At 47.3% G+C, this 18,906-nt stretch overlaps 1 protein-coding gene across 2 annotated transcripts in view; it reads left to right on the top strand.

The window, feature by feature from the left end:
• Positions 1-18,906, top strand: part of LOC147098526 (annexin A5-like) — a 39,448-nt gene that overhangs the window by 10,266 nt on the left and 10,276 nt on the right. For both annotated transcript variants that reach the window (XM_085970322.1, XM_085970321.1), the window contains exons 3-8: positions 196-283; positions 7,556-7,650; positions 9,585-9,698; positions 13,272-13,362; positions 14,874-14,953; positions 16,974-17,027. In XM_085970322.1, coding sequence (XP_085826448.1) covers positions 196-283; positions 7,556-7,650; positions 9,585-9,698; positions 13,272-13,362; positions 14,874-14,953; positions 16,974-17,027 — 522 coding nt within the window. The remainder of the gene's footprint in view (positions 1-195; positions 284-7,555; positions 7,651-9,584; positions 9,699-13,271; positions 13,363-14,873; positions 14,954-16,973; positions 17,028-18,906) is intronic.

Genomic DNA, 18,906 nt, shown 5'->3' with positions numbered 1-18,906 from the left:
CCATGCCAACTAGGGATTGCATCTGGGAGCCTCCTGCTCAGTTACTCAATGGATCAAGTTGCTGAAGTGGTATCTGAGCCCCTTCATGCTTTTAATCTGCATATTGTAACCTGCATCCTTTTGTCTGAAGCCTGCATATTGATGAATTACAAAGACATATAAAGCATTAAAATAATAGACTCTTTATGTACTTAGGGAAGAACCAGTGGCACAATCCATGATTTTCTGGATTTTGATGCCAATCAAGATGCTGAGACGCTTCACAAGGCCATGAAAGGATTTGGTAAGACACCAGAAGTTTTGTTTTATGTTATTACATTGGCTTGTTACTGTGCTGTGAAACTTGTTCAGTCCAAAGGGTCATGCCAGTGTTTATCCTCCACGAGCCTCCTCCCACTTTACTTCATCTCGCCCAGTCCTATTCTGTTCTCCCTCATGTACTTGTATAGCTTCCCCATAAATGCATCTATGCTCTTCGCTTGAACCACTCCAGAGTCGTGAGTTACACCTTCTCATTACTCCTCCGGGTAGGGGTTTCTCCTGAATTCCTTATTGGATTTATTATCTTGTGTTTATGACCCCTAGTTTTGGACACTTTCCACCCCACAAGTGGAAACATCCTCTCTAAGTCTGTCCAATCAAACCCCTTCAGACCTGTCAATGGTCTATGCATTTTTTTCCCCTGTAAATTTTTCTTACATTAACTCTTACCAGGTGCCAAACAAGCACAGAACCACACCCATGTGACTATTCTTCATGCAGGAGCCCACATTGTGTGTGGCAGCAAGTTATTGATAGTGGGGGTGACAACAAATCAAAGTCTCCTCACTCCCTGGTCTAGATGGGCTGAGACCAATTGTAGCCCTGGCTGCTGCCTTGAGGGAAATTGGCTAGTTCGTTCAAGGGCGAGAATTAGACCTGGGTCCTTCCTGCTACATATGGCTCACTGCCCAGCCATTGGAAATTACTATTGCTGGACTTCAAAGATGGGGCAAAAGTGGAATCCATGAAAAGACATTATTGTTCATTGTAAATTTTGTATTTTTATTTGAGACCATAAAAAGCCTGTTTGGGCCCAATTTTTGACCATCCCATCTTTATTTCCATCTTTTCTCTCTCTATAACTGCACTTTTTTTTTTTTTTTTAAATATTTGTTTAACCAAGCAAAGATAAGTTATTGCTTCAGTGGCCCAACCTGAGGTGTATAGTGTCTCAAAGGGAGCCATGCCTTGACTTGCTTATTAAGTTTGTGCAGCTTTTGGTGAACATCGTACTTGTCCAGGTGAGAGATTCGTGCTGGGGCATAGAACACTCCAGCACCTGTTGTCGAGATCAATCATAGACCCAGTGCAGTGTAAAGCTCCTCCTCCTCCTCTTCTGTTTCACTCATTTGCTTTAACCTCAACATCTGAACAAATGCCTATTGCTGCATTAGTGTGGGCTCTTTCACTTCTGATACCAGTCAATCTTGAGCTCATTTGTATTGTGTGGTATACATCTTTGCCCACTCACCCCATCTTGCACATGACTCTTGGTCAAGAGAGGGGGTGTCCATCCCAGAAGTCCAGAGCTGCACTCGACATGATAACTAACTGTTCCACCAGTGATTTACATCCTTATTAACTTGGTATGTAGAGAGGATTTGGGTGGGGTGATGGAAAAAAAGACTGTGGCAAACAAATGTTCCAATTTGGGACCTGTTTCTAATCGGAGAAGATAACTGATGGTCCCCAAAGATGGATTGACTGGTAAATGTTTGTTTAGAAAAACATGAGTTAATCTCTGGAGCCACCTTGCTGGGGTTTGACTGAGATGCTTTGATTTCAGAAGGACATCTTCTCGCTCATGTATTCAGTGCTGCAAAGGGCGACTCCGACACCCCAATATTTACAGAAATGAGCCCTCAATTGGCTGACCAATTTTTTTTTGTAGTCAGCTTTGTCAATGGGAGGCTTAATTTCACAATCCCTTTCCCACCCCAAAAACTGAGTGAGGCCTTGGATGCACTTAAAATTGCAAGTGTTTACATGTTTATATTTTTTTTAAAAAGGAATTGTACAGAACATTTTTGGACTTGAGGAATTAAAAAAAAAAAAAGTAGGAGATAGGGGTCGAAGGTACAGTAGCATAATGGTTGTTACTGGACTAGTAATCTGGAGGCAAGTTCAAACCCCACCATGGTGATATACCTATCAATTCCTCCAATAAAAGGCGAAGAGTTACGAAGGTGACTAAAGGTTTTTATTGACTAAATAACAGAGCCCACTCTCGTGGGTGATCCGATCCAAGCAGGAGGAATACCAGTCAGTCGCTCACCTTTATACCTGGCCTGGTGGGTGGAGCCAAGGCGGAGTCGGCGGTGGTCATCCCAGGTATAGCAGTGTGGCAAGAGGCGACCTCGTACCGTGATACAATAGTGGTCAGTGATAGTTATAACGAACAGTGGTGAACAGTGCTAACTACTAACAGTGATACGATAGTGAACGTGGTTTACCACATTCACCCCTTGTTTAGAATTAAGTCCGGCGGGGTGAAGTGTACTACCAATTCTGGTAGGTCAGTCTGTCCGGAGGCTTCGTAAGCCTCTCCGATCGCCGCAGCGGTGGTGTTGCCTTATCCGGTGCTGGTGCCTTATCCGGTGTTGATGCTGGTGTTTGCGTGGTCGGCGAGGGCTCGTGGGGTTCCGGCATGCCGTCTACCTGGGCTGGGGTTGGGGGGGGTGGTGGCGGTGTTTCCGGATCGGCTGAGGGTGCGAGGTCTCGTAGGGAGACAGTGTCCTCCCGCCCGTCTGGGTACGCCACGTAGGCGTACTGGGGGTTGGCGTGCAGGAGGTTCACCCTCTCGACCAGGGGGTCCGTTTTATGGGCCCTCACGTGTTTCCGCAGCCAGACCGGCCCCGGGGCGGTCAGCCAGGTTGGTAGAGTGGTTCCCGTAGTCGACTTCCTGGGGAAAACGAACATTCGTTCATGGGGGGTGGTGTTAGTGGCCGTGCAAAGTAATGACCGGATGGAGTGCAGCGCTGTCGGGAGGACTTCTTGCCAGCGGGAGGTTGGGAGGCCCTTAGACTTTAAGGCTAAGAGGACGGCCTTCCATACCGTCGCGTTCTCTCTTTCCACCTGACCGTTACCTCTGGGGTTGTAGCTGGTGGTCCTGCTTGCTGCAATACCTCTCTCTAGGAGGAATTGCCGGAGTTCCTCGCTCATGAAGGAGGAGCCCCGGTCGCTGTGTATATAGTTCGGGAACCCGAACAAGGCGAAGAGGGCATTCAGGCACTTGATGACCGTGCTACTGGTCATGTCGGGGCAGGGGAAGGCAAAGGGGAAACGGGAGTACTCATCAACGATGTTGAGGAAGTACACATTACGGTCAGAGGACGGGAGGGGCCCCTTAAAGTCGATGCTCAGGCGCTCGAAGGGGCGGGTGGCCTTGATCAGGCTTGCTCGGTCCGGCCTATAGAAGTGCGGTTTGCACTCCGCACAGGTCTGGCAGTTCCTGGTCATGGTCCTGACCTCCTCGATGGAGTAGGTCAGGTTGCGGGCCTTAATGAAATGGTAGAGTCTGGTGACTCCGGGGTGGCAGAGCTGGTCGTGGAGGGTCTGAAGCCTATCGATATGCGCGCTGGCGCATGTCATTCGTGAAAGGGCATCAGGGGATTCGTTCAGCTTGCCTGGCCGGTACAAGATCTCATAATCGTAGGTGGAGAGCTCGATTCTCCATCTCAAAATCTTGTCATTCTTGATTTTGCCCTTCAGCTTGTTATTAAACATGAAAGCCACCGAACGCTGGTCGGTGAGGAGGGTAAATCGTTTGCCTGCCAGGTAGTGCCTCCAGCGCCGTACTGCCTCCACGATCGCCTGGGCCTCTTTCTCGACCGACGAATGTCGGATCTCGGGGCCCTGTAGGGTCCTTGAGAAGAAGGCCACTGGCCTCCCCTCCTGGTTTAGGGTGGCGGCTAAGGCGAAGTCGGATGCGTCGCTCTCCACCTGGAAGGGGATGGACTCGTCCACTGCGTGCATCGTGGCCTTGGCTATGTCTCCCTTAATGAGGGAGAAGGCCGCGCACGCCTCCTCCGTGAGGGGGAAGGAAGTGGCTTTCAGGAGGGGTCTGGCTTTGTCCGCGTAATTGGGTACCCATTGGGCATAGTAGGCGAAAAGCCCCAGGGTTCTCCTAAGTGCTTTAGGGCAGTGGGGGAGGGGTAGCTCCATGAGGGGGCGCATTCTTTCTGGGTCGGGGCCGATGATTCCGTTCTCCACTACGCAGCCGAGGATGGCAAGGCGTGTGGTGTTAAACACGCATTTCTCCTTATTGTAGGTGAGGTTCAGCCGTTGGGCCGTACGGAGGAATTTCTCCAGATTCGCGTCATGTTCCTGCCGGTCGCGGCCGCAGATAGTGACGTTATCTAGGTAGGGGAATGTAGCCTGCAGTTCGTTCTGGTCAACCATCTGGTCCATCTCCCTTTGGAAGACCGAGACCCCATTAGTGACACCGAAGGGGACCCTAAGGAAGTGGTATAGGCGCCCATTCGCCTCGAAGGCGGTATACTGGCGGTCCTCAGGGTGGATAGGGAGTTGGTGGTAGGCCGACTTCAGGTCGATGGTCGAGAATACTTTATACTGTGCAATCTGATTGACCATGTCAGATATGCGGGGGAGGGGGTATGCGTCCAGCTGGGTATATCTGTTTATGGTCTGGCTGTAGTCGATGACCAGGCGGTTTTTATCGCCGGTCTTTACGACTACGACCTGGGCACGCCAGGGGCTGCTGCTCCCCTCGATAATGCCCTCTTTCAGGAGGCGCCGCACCTCAGAGCTAATGAAGGCTCTGTCCCCGGCGCTATACCGCCTGCTCTTGGTAGCGACGGGTTTGCAGTCAGGGGTAAGGTTAGCAAACAGAGAGGGTGGCGGGACCTTGAGGGTGGAGAGGCTGCAGGTGTTACGCGGTGGGCGGTTTAACGTTTGCTGGTTGTTGACTGTGAGTGGGGGGAGGGGTCCACCGTATGCTAGGGTTACGCTTTGGAGGTGGGATTGGAAGTCCAGCCCTAGTAGGACGGCAGCGCAGAGATGGGGGAGGACGAGGAGTTTAAAGTTTTTATACTCCGTGCCCTTAACCGACAGGGTCACGACACAGTAGCCGCTGATGTCCGTGGCGTGGGACCTCGATGCCATCGAGATTCGGCTGCGCGTTGGTAGGACAGAGAGGGAGTAGTGGCTCACCGTGTCTGGGTGGATGAAGCTCTCCGTGCTTCCGCTGTCGAACAGGCAGGTCGTGGCGTGGCCGTTCACTTTGATGTCCATCATTGACTTGGACAGATGGTGCGGGCGGGCTTGGTCCAGGGTGACGGAAGCTAGTGTGTAGCTGAGCGAGTCGTTGTCATCTGCGGGCGAGGCGGTCGGGCGTGGTGAGTAAAATGGCGTCTCCCACGAGGTAGGGCAAAATGACGGAGAAGATGGCTGCCCCCGTAGCTCACATGAGGCACTATTGGGGTCGGTTGCCTTAATCAAAGATGGCCGCCCCCATGACTCATGTGTGGGGATGCTGGCCTCAGTTGCCCTAAACAAAGATGGCCACCCCCATGACTCATGTGTGGGGATGCTGGCCTCAGTTGCCCTAAACGAAGATGGCCGCCCCCATAGTTCGCATGCGGCACTGCTGGCCTCTGAGGATCCGCTCCTGCAGGCCTTGGAGAAGTGGCCTTTCTTCAGGCAGGTTCTGCATGTGGAGTTCTTGGCTGGGCAGCGCGACCTCGGGTGCTTCTCCTGGCCACAAAAAAAACAGCCGGCGGCCCGATCGCGGATGCCCGATGTCGGGGCCGGTGCCGGGGGTGGCGGGGCCGGTCGGGTCCGGGACGCCGACGCAGAGGTAGGTCCCGGGGGCGGCGCTGGGAAGGGTGCTGTGGTAGGGGTCGGGCCCGAGTCCCAGGGTCGCGAGCAGTACCTGGTGAATGCTTCCTGATCTTGGTGGGCCACTTCCAGGGAGATAGCGAGGGCTTCAGCTTTTTCCATGCTGAGGTCTTTAGCTTCCAGCAGTCTTTGCCGTGAGTACTCGGACCGTAGGCCTTTCAGGAATGCGTCGCGGATATTATCTTCAGTATTTTCGGCTGCCGACACCGATTTAAAGTCACAGTTCCTGGCGAGTGCATATAGCGCCTGTGAGAATTCGGCTACTGATTCTCCTGGCTGTTGCGGCCGTGATCTTAGGTGCCTAGCGTACATGTAGTTTACCGGGGTCCGGTACTTCTGTTTCAGCAGGTTGATGGCGGTCTCGTAGGTAGTCATGTCCTCGATGAGAGTGTATACTCTCGGGCTCAGTTGCGCCTGCAGGACACTTAGTTTGGATGCCTGAGGGACGCTGGATTCTCTCAGGTATGATTCGAAGCAGACCAGCCAGTGTTTAAAGTCTGCGGCTGAGTTTGCTGCTCGTGGGTTCAGGTCCAGGTACGGCGGTCTGAGGGCTCGCAGCCAAGCTGGCTGGTGTGGCTGTGCTCCTGGGAGCTGCGCTGGTGGCTCCTCCGCCGGTTGTGACTCGTTGTCGGACATCATTAAATTTAGTCAATAAAATTGATATACCTATCAATTCCTCCAATAAAAGGCGAAGAGTTACGAAGGTGACTAAAGGTTTTTATTGACTAAATAACAGAGCCCACTCTCGTGGGTGATCCGATCCAAGCAGGAGGAATACCAGTCAGTCGCTCACCTTTATACCTGGCCTGGTGGGTGGAGCCAAGGCGGAGTCGGCGGTGGTCATCCCAGGTATAGCAGTGTGGCAAGAGGCGACCTCGTACCGTGATACAATAGTGGTCAGTGATACAGTTATAACGAACAGTGGTGAACAGTGCTAACTACTAACAGTGATACGATAGTGAACGTGGTTTACCACACATGGCAACTGGGGGATTTTAAATTTGGTTAATGAATAAAAAGCTAGCATCAGTAATGGTGACCATGTACTGGATTGTCGTTAACCCATTGGTTCACTAATGTCCTTTTTTTAGAGCAGGAAATCTGTTCACCTTACCTGGTCTGGCCTATACATGAGTCCAAACACACAGCAATGTGGTTGACTCTTAACTGCCCTCTGAAATGGCAGCTTACCACCACCTTTTCCAGGGCAATTAGGGATGGGCAATAAATGCTGGCCTTGCCAGTGACACCAACATCCCATGAATGAATAAGAGCTTGGGGACACAATAGCATGAAGAGGAATAAGTAATTTCAAGTTTTCAATTTTTTAAATTGTGTCTTTCACTTGTCTGGGGTTAATATAACTACCCTTGGTAAACTGGGTTTTGTTTGTCAGTTACAAGCTGAAAACTCGCAAAACCGATCACCCTTGCATCTAGAAGAGTTAGTCAACATTTCACTTTTTCTTTCACCCCAACCCCCTGACTGTCCTGCTTTGTGCCATTTGATTGAGGATGATCAAGTTTACAAAATCCCACATCAACATTTAACCTGTCAAGATTGAGAATACAGGAACACTGCCTTTGAGCGCTGCTGTCTTGCAATAAATACACTTGCAAATAAATGGTTACAAGATCTTGATTGTTGTTTACAGGAACTGACGAAGATATCATATTGGATCTATTGACGCAGAGAAGTAACGCCCAGCGCCAGCAGATCATCCTTGGCTATAAAACTGTAATTGGCAAAGTAAGTCCTAACCAACCATTGGTTCCCACTTTCCCCAAACTCTCAGTATATACTGAAGCCACCAAAATGAATTTGCCATACTTGGTGCCAATGCACTAAAGTTACCTTTCCGGTTGGTCCATGCTGAGTCAGCTGCTCTCGGGTACGTTGACAGAACCGATGCTACGCTTGGTCTCCGCGCTCCTCAGCTGGGCAAAGGGAAAAACCAATCCATCTGGATTCCCAGTCCTGATCACCGCTGGCTTGCATGTTCATTTCCGGGTATTGGCGAAGGCAGGATTGGGCTTGGCGACTACTCCAATGCTTTCCTGGCCCACCACCCTCTGTGAATTTAGAGTTCATCCAAAACTCTGCTGCCTGTATCCTAACTCGCACCAAGTCCTGTTCCTCATTTCACCCATGTGCTCACTGACCTACATTGGCTCCCAGGCCGGCAACACTGATTTATAAAATCTCCTCATTGTGTTCAAATCCCCATGGCCTCGCCCATCCCTATCTCTAACCTCCTCCAACCCTCAGAATGCTATGTTCCTCCAAATCTGGGCTCTTGTGCATCCCTCCTTCACCCCATCATTGGCCCTAACCTCTGGCATTTTGTCCACAAATCAATCTCGCTCTTGCTCTTTTTCTCTCCTTAAAACCCCCTCCGATGCTGCTTAGAACCTACATGTTTGGTCACCTGTCCTAATGTCTCCTCCTTTGGCTCAGTGCCAATTTTTTTATCTGTAAGAAGTCACACAACATTCACACCTTTGATTGCTGTGATTATCTCTCTGCTGCGGTGTGATAAATGGCAGTTAGAAAGATTACCTGTAATCATCTGGCATTATTCTGACTATATAATCTGTCTATAGGCATCTCTCCACTTCACCTGACGAAGGAGCAGCACTCCAAAAGCTTGTGATTTCAAATAAAACTGTTGGACTATAACCTGGTGTTGTGACTTCTTACATTTGTCCAACACTGGCATCTCCACCAATTTTTTTATCTGATTGCACTGCTGTGAAGCACCTTGGAGCTTTTCAACTACACTAATGGTGCTCTATAAATGGTGGTGGTCGTCTCCACAGCCATAGAAGCATTCCTCAGTATGAATTGGTGCGTAGAGGGAAGACCATTGGCGAGAGAGGGTGAATTTTCCAAAAGTTTGAGCCAGAACCCTGATCCTCGGTATTCGTTCTATAGTACGGGTTGCATGTGCACACATTTCAATTCTCTCAAAGGGCCTAGAATAAATCCTTTTATCTGTTTCATTATTTACTGTAATGCCTCGGGCGGGGGGGGGGGGGGGGTTTATGCAGAACAGAGTCTGAATAATGAACTTGGGAAACATCTGCTGACTTTATCAAAGCTTTCTGCAAATGACAATTGAAGCCTGGCCTTTGACCTGGTAGAATTGGATAAGGAGTGAAGGTCAAATGGAACTGTTAATTCTGAGCAGAGATAAGCAAACGTGTGCTAGTTTAAAATGGCAGATGATTTGAATACAATTTGAGTTTTTGCATAACTTTGCTCTGATCATTGACAAAAAAAATGTGACTGTTAGTCTGAGACACTTGGTGGGAGAAAGGTTTGCAGTGGGAGAAAGCGACTGGTGAATTGAACTGGAACTGACCTCGTAACTTCTGAAGGAAGCATTTTAGTGACTCTTCACTTATAGATGGGATGAAGTGTCCCAAATCACTGGCTCAGCTCTGCCTTGAGTGCCCTGGTTACATTTATTAATCTAAATTGTTTCTTTCTAGTAAGTAACCAACACCTACATAAAACTCTCATGGCTTAATAACCCTAGTGTTTCCTTATCTGTTGAAGGTAAAACAAAATATACTCAGTCCATGGATTGAAATGTCTGTGGAATACACATACTTTACAGTTGTATTGTGGTGCTGCTGCTCTGCAGTGCCTCGTTACTAATTTATTATTTCTTTCCATAGGACCTGGTTGATGATCTGAAGTCTGAGCTGTCTGGAACGTTTGAGTCCCTGATTGTTGCGCTCATGCTTCCTCCAGATCGATATGATGCCAAGGAATTGTACGATGCTGTGAAGGTAACTGGGATTTTACTGGGAATCTACAAAGTGCAGAGAAAATACTTGCTGGCTATCCCTGCAGTCTGTATTTATTGATTTCACAGTCACTATATTTATTGATTTCACAGTCACTATTCTACAAGCTCTTCCTGCATTCTTGCCAAGACTCTGCCCATCTCCTGCTCCAGCTGTCTTTCCCAGGGCCTAAAACTGTGGAACTCCTTCCCTTTCTCCTAAAACCTGCAGGCTTTTTATAACCCAAGCTTGGTGTCGCCTAACCACTGCTTCTTGGCTCCTCCCCCTGCTTTCTCCTGTTTTCCACCTTGATGGTGTTGTGGACATTGGCCCTTCAGCTGGTCTCAATAAGGAAAGGTAGGTCTTAACTCTGCATGATTTCAGTAACTGTTTGACTGTCCTTTTTCCTCTTTATTGATTATTAGAGCTGAAGACCTTATCAAATTCATGTTGTATTTGCAGGAGTGTGCATCAGTATTTCAGGTTTTTATCTTGGCATGGTTGTATTTACTGGGATAATGTTGCGCACTTTGAGGAGGGAGCTGGTTTGTTGATTGGGGGGCAAAGGAAGTAGTTCATATGTAGACAGAGTCCCAACACAAGGTACAGTTGGCAGAATGGCCTTGTTCCAAAGTAGGGGGGGGTGGGTGGGTGGTTGCTGGACAAAGTGCTCAACAGGTGCAGCAAACTACAAGCCTGGGATAAACTGAAATTCCTATAAATCTTGCAACGGCAAGCAGGGTAGAACTGTCTCCTCCATAAAGAAAGCAGATGATCAACTCCCCTGCTGACATCAGTAAGGAGCAGGCAGACGATGTCTCCTCCCTGTACATCTTAGTCTCAAGCTGCTCAATCGGGAATTGGATGTTGTGTATCGGACCTCCTGCCTCACCGCAAGCACGCTCTCGGGACTATGCTCAGGCTGGTATACCAAGTAAGTCCAGAAGATGGCAGCAAGGTCCCATCTTGAGGCAGAATAATCACAGCAGAAAAATTGTGCTCAGAAAATTGACTGCACTGGAGAGAGAGACTTCCTTTTAATCTTCATTCTTTTTGTTAATTCAAACTAATTCAGTTTAATGAGATGAAGCTAAATTCTAGTTGGTTTATGGTGTCTAGGAGAAGAGGGGTTTGTGTTGCTTCCAGACAGAAGCCCAGTGTGGGTGTGTCCATTTACAGGTACATAACTGAAGAGCTGGGCCCTTGAGGTGGTGCAGCAATTAAAGGGTAGGTGGGTGATGATGGAAGGCAGCCTTGGAATAAACCAAGGAGTGTGATCAATACTAGGATGAGGAGTTATCAGGCAGTATAACTCTGGAGTCTGTCTTCTCCTGAAAGTCTTGTAATTATTACAGCCATGTGCTTCCAATAGTTTATTGGATATCAATGAAGAGCAGGAACTCTGGACAATTTCTCCTCCTTAACCCAAGGCAATGGAAACCATTGTAGCAGCTTCCTGTTTCATAGAATTACATAGAATCTACAACATGGAAACAGGCCATTTGGCCCAACTGCTCCACTTGAGCCTCCACCCACCCTGCTTCATCTCGCCCCATCATGTCCTTTGATTCTCTTCTCCCTTGTGTGCCTGTCTAGCTTCCCTTTAAATGCATCTGCCATTTGCCTCCCACTCCATGTGGTAATGAGTTCCACTCTTTGGGTAAAGCAGTTTCCCTAATTCCTTATTGGATTTATTAGTGACTATCTTGTATTTATGAACCCTAGTTTTGGACTCCAGTGAAAACACTTTTTTTTTTTTTTTTTTTTTTCTTTGTCTACCTTACAAACCCCTTCATACATTTAAAGACCTCCACTTCCATTGGGTCCCCTCTCTGCCTTTGCTTTCTAGAGAGAGCGCCCCAGCCTGTTCAACACTCAGTTCTGGTATAAAAAGAAAATACTGCAGATGCTGGAAGTCAAATAAAAACAAAAAATGCTGGAGAAACTCGGTCAGGCAGCATCTGAAGAGAGAAACAGTTAACGTTTCAGGTTGATGACCTTTTTGTCCGAACTGGGGGGGGAAAATAGCAGGAAAAACTCAGTTCTGGTATCATTTCTGCACATCTCCCATGCCTCTGTTTCATCCCATCCTGACGATTGACCACCCCCCCCCCCCACAGACCTCCTTCAGTCTATGGAACACCTGGGAGTGTCAATCTGCTAAGGGGCTCACTTATTTTGTCTTTCTAGCAATGAATAATTACCACTGACTTGTAGTGCATGGAATGGATGATACTCGCTTGGCAGCCGTGTGCCTGCTGAACTGTGAACGCGGCAAGTGAGAAGGGATTCCGACCAGTATCCGAGAGTCTAACTTGGACTTGGTTGCTTTTGGCGATGGTTGGTTTGTTTTTTAAAAACCTGCGCCGCCGCCCCCCCCCCCCCCCCCCCCCCAAAGGCCCTTGAAGGCACGGACTGTTGCTAAGCTACAGTTCCACAGCTGACTGTAACCTGACCGTATTTCGCCCAAGTTGCCTGCAGGAGGTACATTTTATCTTTGGTAGGGATGTCTTTCATCTAAACTCGCAGCTGCAGTGGGCAGGAAGCTTCACTTGCTCGGTCAGGCTGCAAGCCACTATAGAATGATTGGGCACATGGTTTCGGTGGGGTTGGGGAGTTTTTATACTGTGCTGCACAGGTTATCTCAATTCTGTGGGACAGGCTGGATGGACCAGAGGGTCTTTTCCACATGTTTGTAACCCCAAGGACATATACCAGTGTCACAAGGTTTCCAACATGCACTAGATGGAAGGAGGGCCAATATGTGAAGACTTCTCATTGACCAATGTTCCTGTGAAACACTTTGGTAACTTGGAAGCACAGTTATAACTGCAACTATTTGTGTGGCAGCGATGGGACCCATGAACAGCTGGCAGGAGAGTTCTGTCTGTAGAATTTTGCACTTTGCGAGTACAGGAGCGTAAATTCAATTATTAATCGGGGGTCCAAATTCTCTCCCAATAATTAACTGACAGTTATTGGATATATACTTGAAATGGACCGTTTTGCAGGGAGTGGGACAAATTGGGTAGCTCAAATGGCCTCCTGTGCTGTAAGATTCTATGGGATAGATCTTTTTGCAATAGTGTAAAATGGGTGATGGCGAGTTGGCAGCCCATCTTGCATCAACTGAAGTAAAAATTGGGAGATATAAAACAAGCTGCCAACTCCCTATTGCCCATTTTACACTATTACACAAGTTCAGATCATTGGGGTACTTTGTGCAAGACATCAAACTCTCCTGTGACACATGGTAACTGCACATGAGCCTGTGTTAACACTGAACCATGCAGGACACTTGGTGAGTTGGAGTGCTGTTAACAGTGGGACTGAAACCCAACCCCCCTAGATTGAGCAACTCCTGCACTGCTAACATTATGATATGGTGATAAAATGGTGAAATTTGTTGGTAAAAGCATTTATGGAACCAGTTAAAGCAGAGACTTTTTTGCATTACCCCCATGAGTAGTACAGGACCATCCAATGTAAATTCAGATTCATGCGTGTAACTACACTAATGTCATGTCTCAAACTAGAGCATTATTTCCTACACTCACTTCTCATTTTCCTCAACAGGGTGCTGGAACATCGGAGGATGTCCTGGCTGAAATCTTAGCCTCTCGCAATAACACACAAATCCACCAGATTGTGGAAGCTTACAAAGAAGGTACACTGCCACTGACTAACACAATTACTATTGAAAGCTGTGTCGTTGAAGTATAATCCATCATGAAAATGATCACCAACCCAACCCTATCATTTTCTAGCACTTTTGTGTGGGTTGAAGGGAAAACTGGAGTTCAGGAGGAGGGAGATTAAAATGTCTGGCCAGATTCAATATATATTTAAAAAAAAAAAAAAAGTGGAGATTCATTTTTTTGTGCATGTGTTCAAAATGAATGCCACTATCTCTGCCATGTAAGGTAATGAACCACACAGTAATGAGATCCCAGGCTTGATTCCTGCTTCTATTGTGAGCTAGTTGATCTAGGCCAGAAGGCATTAAGGCACAACAATTGGGCTCCAAGTCTCTGGGCTAGTGAGGGCTAATTACCCTGGATTCCTGCTCCTGATGACTACCCAGAGACTCCCTATTTGAAGTTTGAGTTAAATGCAGTCAACTCCTTGTTCTTTCTAGTATCATTTTTAGTAGGACTCCATGCTGCTGAGATGTTGAGGGTCCTGGTTGTGTGGTCACTGTATACCAGACCAATGGTGGCAGTTGTTGGCCAAGCTCCTCATTCTTGGGCAAAAATATTGGTGAAATAAGTACAGCTGAAGGAGGTCATTCTGTCCAGCAAGCTTTTATAAAAAAATTAAAAAAAATCGTGTGGCTGGCATTTGTTGCCCTGAGGATGATAGCTTGCTGGGGCCACTTCAGAAGGCACTTGAGTCAAACCAACAACATTGGTGTGGGACTGGAATCCCATGGGTCAGACCAGGTAAGGCTGACCAGTTTCCTTCCCTAAAGGACACATGAACCAGTTAGGGTCAACCTTCTATAGAAACCTGCAATCACAGCCTCTTGAATTGTCTCCAGGTTTTGCCTCCACTATCTTAACCAGAAAACCATTACAAGTATTCACACATGTGCTTTCTGGGTTCATGCTGAACTTGCCTTTTAACCAGTTTGTATTTATTTCCCCATGTCCTGCAGTCATTGTATAACTTAAAATAGTGTTGAAGATTATCTTTTTTATTCCACTTAATATGTTGTATACCTCAAGGTTCCCACTTGACCTCCTTTCAAGGCTGAGTCTGTATGTACAGCACAGTAACAGACCAACTGGTCTATGTTGGTGTTTATGCTCCACATGAGCCTCCTCCCACCCTACTTCATCTAACCCTATCAGCATATCGGTATTGCTTTCTCCCTCATTTACTTATTTAGGTTTCTAAAACACTTGATTGGCTCCCAGGCCATGTTGTTGTCATCTTGTAGATAAGTCCTTAATCAATTTCATTATTTAGCCAGTTACCAGTGTAGAACTACTGGGCCAGTAGTTACATAGCTTTTTTTTGTCTATCACCTTAAATAGGTGGCAGAGTAGCATATTGTCCAAGTTGGTGGAATCTCTCTGGAATAAGAACTCTCACATCTGAAATGGTTCTTCGCTAGTTCTGTACCCTCAAGATTTTAAATCTGCCTCCTGTTTAATCGGTATTTGATCTTTTCAGACTTTGATTCAAATTTGGAGGATGATCTCACCTCTGACACATCAGGCTACTTTGAACGAGTTCTGGTTTCCCTAGTTCAGGTATTTTTATTTTGCTTTGTACTATATTAAGTATCCATTTATAAAAAATAAAAAAATTAAAAAATCTTGGTGGCTTGTACAGTCTGTTCAGTACTAGACAGTTGGAAGCATCAAGTGTAAATGTTTTACTGAAATATTTCCTATACTTTAGTTCCCCCCTCATTAGAACTTCCTGTTGGACAAGCAGCACCTTGTATAGATTACTTCATGAAAATGAGATGTTTAAGTGAGGCTCTGATTTAATCTGCATATCGGGTGACATTGATAACTACTTTCATTTTATATAGCACCTTTTTTTAACAAAGTAAAACATCCCAAGGCATTTCATGGGCGTGTTCTCAAACAAAATTTTGACACTGAGCCACAAAAGGAGATATTAGAATAAGTGACCAAAAGCCTGGTCAGATGTAGGTTTTAAGGGGCATCTTAAAGGAGTGTAGAGGGTTAGTGAGGGAATTCCAGAGCTTGGGGCCTAGACCGCTGAAGGCACAGCCACCAATGATGGCCGATAAATCAGTGATGCACAAGAGGCCAGAATTGGAGAAGTGCAGAGGTTGGAGGCTATTGGAGATTGGGAGGGGTGAGGCCATGGAGGGATTTGAAAACCAGGATGGAAAAGACTTGTCCTGAATCCCAAGTTTCAACACTGGCAGCTGTAATGAAGCTTGACTGTGGCTCGGCTCTGCTGTCCTGGGAGTTTAAGTTGACTTTTTTGAGAATTTAAAGCCATGGGTTTATTTTGATTCCCTGCTATTATCTTCTCCCTACCAGCACCCTTTGAGATCCATTTTAGCTTGGCACCAACCAGGGATCAAAATTGGGGGGGGGGGGCGCCCCCCTTCCTTGACCGTACACCTTGGTTGTATGCTGAGCAGTGCACTTGGAATCTTTTCTGTTCACACTCAGCTGAGTAAATACAATTTATAGGCTGTATCCTGGATTTCAGCTCTGCTGCAATTCAACCCCATTTTGACCTGGCCTTTAAATTCTGGTTGTCCCCTCCCCACATCAAGGGGGGAGCTCCTGGGCTTCCCTGGGAATTTCCTTTTATGGCTTGAAAGGCCTCAGCAAGAGTCATACCAGCTCTGGCAGGAGTCCTTTTTTTGAGGTCTTCTAAAGTGCATGCGAGTGTGTAGAAGTTTACGTTCACCTTTGCAGTGTTTAAATCCCTGCAGATTATTTTTGTGTATGAATTGTCCTGGACAGGCAAACGCCTGGCCGCACAACAATAAAACATTTGCACAGAATATCAGCAGCAAAACATCATTAGCTGCTCCTCCTCCCTGTGGAACTTTTCCCAAGTGGTGTTCCCTGGAGCTTGGCCCCTTGGTATGCAAAAGTGATAATTGACACTTGCTATTGAAGTAGTTATGGGGAGTATGAGGTAATGTTGTGTTTTGGGGTTTTTTAAATGAGCATTTTCTGTCAATGGTTGCAAGGAATTCCAGTAATTGGACCTTGTGCAGTATGATTGGGATGCTGTGTTGCTTGTCCTTGCATAGGTTATGCAACCGAAGAGCTAACTATGACCCAATTGCAATCTATACTGGAATTTTTTGTCGACTTGTACCTTTCCATCACTTGGTGTGGCAGATTTTCGAAACACTGAGCATATTTTCAGACTGCAGCAATAAATATTTATTTACAAATTAAAATGTACTGACTCACCAACAGTTGGGCTGTTGGAAACCTTGTCTTCCCACCCACCATGCAACATCAGTGTTGATGTGGAATAGGAGCTCTGTCAAGGCATTGATGCCAGGACAGCCAATAACCCCCAGTGCCGCCCCCCCCCTCCAACGGGGGGAGGGTGGGGGGGGATTGCTTGTTAGTATCCCAATACACTTGCTCTGACATTCCCAGCATCACTGGGCTAAATTCATGGGGTATCTCTGTGGCCCAATTGCTTCTGGCTGTATCTTCTCATTCCTGCCAACCACCATTGTATAAAAAAAAAACAAAGTAAGCAAGAGCATTTGTGTCTGATTACATTTTAAATTTTGTTTCCCTATTATTTTAGGGTAACCGAGATGATGCTGAAGCTGATCCTGATCTGGCAGTGGAAGATGCAAAGGTGAGATGTGTGACCATTACTGAGACAGCACCGTCTCCTCCATTCCTGTTGCAATCTATCTTCTCTTACTCATCAATACCACCTCTCTTGTCTTTCTCCTAAAATTCAAATAGGGGGGGTGGTTTTCATCCCCCTCCACTGGCTGGAACATGCCAGTATTGCAACCCATGTAGCCACACCTCGCTTATTGTCTATATCTGGGTCTGTGCTATTTTAGCTGTGGGGGTGCTGCCTTGACATGGGTAGTCCAGATGCCTGCTGGAAAGGGGGAGCAATCTTCCTAGCTCTTGCAAATTGGGGTCCTGTGATGCCAATTGGACCATGATGCAACTTTGGAGTACCAATGGGCCAAGGGTGCATTGAGCAGGCTAACTGGGATCCTTTAGTGACCACTGCAGGCCATTTAAAACTCCTCCTGGCTCCACCCTTTCCTCTGATGGCTGGCCTTCCCCCCCCCCCCCCCCCCCCCTGGGATCGGCCCCACCTGTAACTTGCCTGCACAGGCTGGGGTCCCTGGTAGAATTGGCTGGAAGATCAGCCCCCTCCAACCAGCAAGATACTCCATGTGCAAGCAGCCTGCCAGTGGAATGATGATGGGACCCAACCATGACAATGGGCCAGGCCTCAGACCATCCATCATGTGGGTGTCGGTCACACTCCTCTTTTTTCCCCCCCCCCCCCCCCCCCTCCTGCTGAGTGAAGCAGTTGCATAATATTCAACCCCACGGTGTCATTCTATTCCTTCTCCCTGTTGAAAACCAGACTCTTTGCATTCAGCTCTTGCTTCTCCCTTGGCCTTTTCAACCTTGGTGTCCTGCACTATGGGTCTTTATCTTTTGAGATTGCTCAATAAAATAATAACTGCAGAATGAAGCAAGGGAGCACTTGAGATCCAAGAGTAAACTTTGGAATGCCATTATAATAGCAAAATGCTGGAAATCTGAAATAACAGAAAATGCTGGAAATACTCAGCAGGCCAGGCAGCATCTGTGGAGAAACAAAGTGAACGTTTCAGGTCTGGGACCCTTCATCAGAACTGGAAAAAGCTGGAATGTGATAGATATTAAGCAGGTGCAGAGACAGGGGGGGTGGTTTAGGAGGGGAGGAAGGAGTAGAAAGAACACCCTGTACTTTTGTAAGGGGCAGGAAAGATAAAATGTTGCAAATGGGAATGGCAAAAATCATACTGCATGAAAAATGGGGGCAGGGATAATTATCTGAAATTGTTGAACTCAATGTTGAGTCCGGCAGGCTGCAAAGTGCCCAATCGAAAGATGAGGTGCTGTTCCTCAAGCGATTTACTTGTACTAATTGAAATTTAATATACTGTGTGCACTGCTCACAATGCGGTCTCCTCTACATTGGGGAGACCAAACGCAGATTGGGCGACCGCTTTGCGGAACACCTCCGTTCAGTCCGTAAGGGTGACCCCGAGCTTCCGGTCGCCTGTCACTTTAATTCACCGCTTCACTCCCACTCTGATCTCTCTGTCCTCGGCCTATTACATTGTTCCAATGAAGCGCAGCGTAAGCTTGAGGAACAGCACCTCATCTTTCGATTGGGCACTTTACAGCCTGCCGGACTCAACATTGAGTTCAACAATTTCAGATAATTATCCCTGCCCCCATTTTTCATGCAGTATGATTTTTGCCACTCTTATTTGCAACATTTTATCTTTCCTGCCCCTTACAAAAGTACAGGATGTTCTTTCAATTCCTAACTGCCCCCGTCTCTGCACCTGCTTAATGTTACAGCTCCAGCTTTTTCCAGTTCTGATGAAGGGTCCCAGACCTGAAACATTAACTCTGGCCCAGAAATTTGGGTCGGGGGCTTCCCGCGGGTGCAAGCCCCCGACCTACACTTACCTAGCGCGCCTGTG

The sequence above is a fragment of the Somniosus microcephalus genome, chromosome 29, assembly GCF_052327205.1.
Source record: "Somniosus microcephalus isolate GS21.2 chromosome 29, FLI_Smic_1.0, whole genome shotgun sequence".
Classification (NCBI taxonomy): Eukaryota; Metazoa; Chordata; class Chondrichthyes; order Squaliformes; family Somniosidae; genus Somniosus; species Somniosus microcephalus.
Note: the sequence above shows the minus strand (reverse complement) of the source record. Positions and strands in the feature narration are given on the sequence as shown.